The 3,755-nt window shown below is 38.6% G+C and overlaps 1 protein-coding gene across 1 annotated transcript; it reads left to right on the forward strand.

Moving 5' to 3' along the window:
• The first annotated feature begins 1,013 nt into the window (after positions 1-1,013).
• Positions 1,014-3,314, forward strand: CMTR2 (cap methyltransferase 2). The gene has a single exon (XM_007940341.2). The coding sequence runs from the start codon at positions 1,014-1,016 to the stop codon at positions 3,312-3,314; it is 2,301 nt and encodes a 766-aa protein (XP_007938532.2).
• Positions 3,315-3,755: the final 441 nt, after the last annotated feature.

Raw genomic sequence — 3,755 nt, forward strand, 5'->3', positions numbered from 1 at the left:
TTGCCATTAAGCCATAACTCCTTTCTCTTATATCCCTTTCTCTCAACAGAGGACAGATGCTTTGTTATCTTATGTGATGTTAGAACACAGAATGTAGAATGACTATTTGTAGTTTATGTATTCAATAAGGGTATTTCTTCAGTTTAAAATTCTATCAAAATGTGTTAAAAAGTTTTAGTGGCAAGAAGATATAATGACATTTTTTAGCGTAAGCATGAACCTTAGGAATTTAGTTGGTGGTTGCCTGAGCACACCAGATGAGTCATGAATATATAGTTTAGATACATGCCAGTGTGAACTATAGGTCAATTTCAGGATCAAGCATAGGGAGGCTAGCCAGTCAGGTAAAGCACAGTGTCTGAGCAGAATGGTAATGAGTTTCATTTGGTGGCCTACTCAGGTAATTGGCACCACCAAAGCACTTACCATTGCTGTAAATCTGGACAGAGGATGTATTCAGCAATCCTCTTAGGTGGGTAAGTGGGTGCTGGCAGAGAGGCCGAGTAGTAGGACCAGTCCTGGGTTCATGTATGGGACCCTGGCCTAGAAGACACTAAGAAAAGTTGAAAGTCACCTGTTACAACTTGATCAGAGATCACGTTCAGGGATGAACCTGTAAGTAAGTGTATGGGTGGAGCAGTGTGGTGTTATCACAGCTGTGGGTAGAGGAGAACTTGGGGAACAGTTAGATAAATTCATATGGTGATAAGAGCTGCCATATACTGATGACTCTGCTTTGTATATGCTTTTTATATGCTAGCATGTTGTGTGTTCGTTTTAAAAAATGGTGTATATATATTTTAATGAGAAGAAACAGAAAGCTCAAGGCCACTTACGAAGCTGTGAGAGGCAGAGCTGGAATTTGAACCCAGGATTGTTGGATATCAAAGTCTATGTTCTTTCTTAATGGTGTTTGTCACGAGTATGATCACGTTTGATGCTGATTTCATTCACTAGTAAATTTGATGTATTAACTATGTGTTTCTTTTCCTAGATTTTAACTTAATTTGAAAATGAGTAAGTACAAAAAGCCACCAGTTCATCAGATAGCAAGTACTGAGGTGTTCGGCCCGGATGTTCTTGCGGACATTTTTGAACTCTTTGCCAAGAACTTTTCTTATGGTAAGCCACAAAATAATGAATGGCAGTTACCAGATCCCAGTGAGCTTTTCACCTGTGACCACATGGAATTTAATTCATTTCTTGATTTGAAGAACTCTCTAAATGAAGTAAAAAACCTGCTGAGTGATAAAAAGCTTGATGAGTGGCATGAGCACACTTCTTTCACTAATAAAGCTGGAAAAATAATTTCTCATGTGAGAAAATCTGTGAATGCTGAACTCTGTACTCAAGCATGGTGTAAGTTTCATGAGATTTTGTGCAGCTTTCCACTTATTCCACAGGAAGCTTTTCAGAATGGAAAACTAAATTCCCTACACCTTTGTGAAGCTCCTGGAGCTTTTATAGCTAGTCTTAATCACTACTTAAAATCCCATCGATTTCCCTGTGAATGGAGTTGGGTAGCCAATACTCTGAATCCATACCATGAAGCAAATGACAATCTAATGATGATTATGGATGATCGACTTATTGCAAATACCTTATATTGGTGGTATTTTGGTCCAGATAACACTGGTGATATCATGACACTGAAATATCTCACTGGTCTTCAGAATTTCATAAGCAACATGGCTACCATTCACTTGATCACTGCAGACGGGAGTTTTGATTGCCAAGGAAACCCAGGTGAACAAGAAGCTTTAGTCTCTTCTTTGCATTACTGTGAAGTTGTCACTGCTCTGACGACTCTTGGAAATGGTGGCTCTTTTGTTGTGAAGATGTTTACTTTGTTTGAACATTGTTCCATAAACCTGATGTATCTACTAAACTGTTCTTTTGACCAAGTCCATGTTTTCAAACCTGCTACTAGCAAGGCAGGGAACTCAGAAGTCTATGTGGTATGTCTCCATTATAAGGGAAGAGAGGCCATCCAGCCTCTTTTGTCTAAGATGATGCTGAATTTTGGGACTGAAATGACCAACAAAGCTCTCTTTCCCCATCATATAATTCCTGAATCTTTTCTTAAAAGACATGAAGAGTGTTGCATGTTCTTTCATAAATACCAGCTGGAGACTATTTCTGAGAACATTCGTCTATTTGAGTGCATGGGAAGAGAGGAACAGGCAAAGCTAAATAATTTAAGGGACTGTGCTGTACAATATTTCATGCAGAAGTTTCAATTGAAGCCTCTTTCCAGAAATAATTGGCTAGTAAAAAGATCTAATATTGGTTGTAGTACAAATACAAAATGGTTTGGGCAGAGGAACAGATATTTTAAAACCTACAATGAAAGGAAGATGCTAGAAACCCTTTCATGGAAAGATAAGTTGGCTAAAGGATACTTTAATAGTTGGGCTGAAGAACATGCTGTATATCATCCTGGGCAGAGTTCTCTTTTAGAAAGGACAGATTCCAATCTCGAATGTCACTTATGGCATATTTTAGAGGGAAAGAAACTGCCAAAGGTAAAGTGTTCTCCATTTTGTGATGGTGAAATTTTAAAGACTCTAAATGAGGTAATTGAAAAGTCATTAGAGGGCACTTTGAATTTGGATTCCAAGTTTAGGCCAAAACAGCAGTATTGTTCTTGTCATGTTTTTTCTGAAGAACTGATACTTTCTCAATTGTTTAGCCTTACCAAGTGTCTTCAGGATGAGCAGGTTGTAAGACCCAGCAATCAAATAAAGTGCCTGCTTGTAGGTTTGCCACCTTTCCGTGATATCAAAATGAATGTACCATTGGAAGTTCAGTTCCTGGAATCACCTGAACTCTTGACTTTCACCTGCTCATTGCTTCATGATGGAGACCCAAAATACCAGCAATTATTTTTACATTCATTGCTACATTCATTACGGCAGCTTCATGCAGGAGATGCTTTGATTTTGCCTATACTTTCTTGTTTCACAAGATTTATGGCTGGTTTGATCTTTGTACTCAAAGGCTGTTTTCAATTTATCACATTTTCTTGTCCCACATCCTCTGAGCCTCTGAGAAGTTGTGCAGTCTTGCTGTGTGTTGGCTTTCAGGACTTTCCAAATCCAGTTTTCCAGTATCTACAGAATGTGAATGAATTGTTGAGCACATTGCTCAACTCTGATGCCCCCCAGCAGGTTTTACAGTTTGTGCCAATGGAGGTGCTCCTGCAAGGGGCACTACTTGATTTTTTGTGGGATTTGAATGCTGCCATTGCTAAAAGACATTTGCATTTGATAATTCAAGAAGAGAGAGAAGAGATCAATGGCCTTCAGTCATGAGATTGAGCCTATTCTTTCTGAGTTTGAACTATGGCTTCTCACAGTTTGTAATATTATTTTATCCCTTTGCTCCATTAATTTAAAACCTTAGTGGTTTCATTTTAGGGAAAGGTCAACTTGTGTCATTCAAAGTCTTAGCAATTTTGGGAAACCACCAGCTAGTTCTGACCTCTGGCATATGCACACCCACTGGCATAGAGTTCTTCCATGTGGTAGAATCTATGCAGTGATGATACTCAGCCTCTAAACATGAGGAGGGTGTGTGTGCTTGGGATGGACACAGCCATGTTGCATATGTAGTTTAATTGGTCTTATTTATCAGTTTCAAATTTACCTCTGTGCCTTCATTAGATTTTTTTTCCCCAACTAATTTCATCTTAATAGACTATTTCCACATGACACAATGGCTAATTCTGTTAATCCATTTAGGTCATTGATGAA

Source organism: Orycteropus afer, unplaced genomic scaffold, assembly GCF_000298275.1.
Source record: "Orycteropus afer afer isolate SDZICR_OR568_19922 unplaced genomic scaffold, OryAfe1.0 scaffold00067, whole genome shotgun sequence".
Classification (NCBI taxonomy): domain Eukaryota; kingdom Metazoa; phylum Chordata; class Mammalia; order Tubulidentata; family Orycteropodidae; genus Orycteropus; species Orycteropus afer.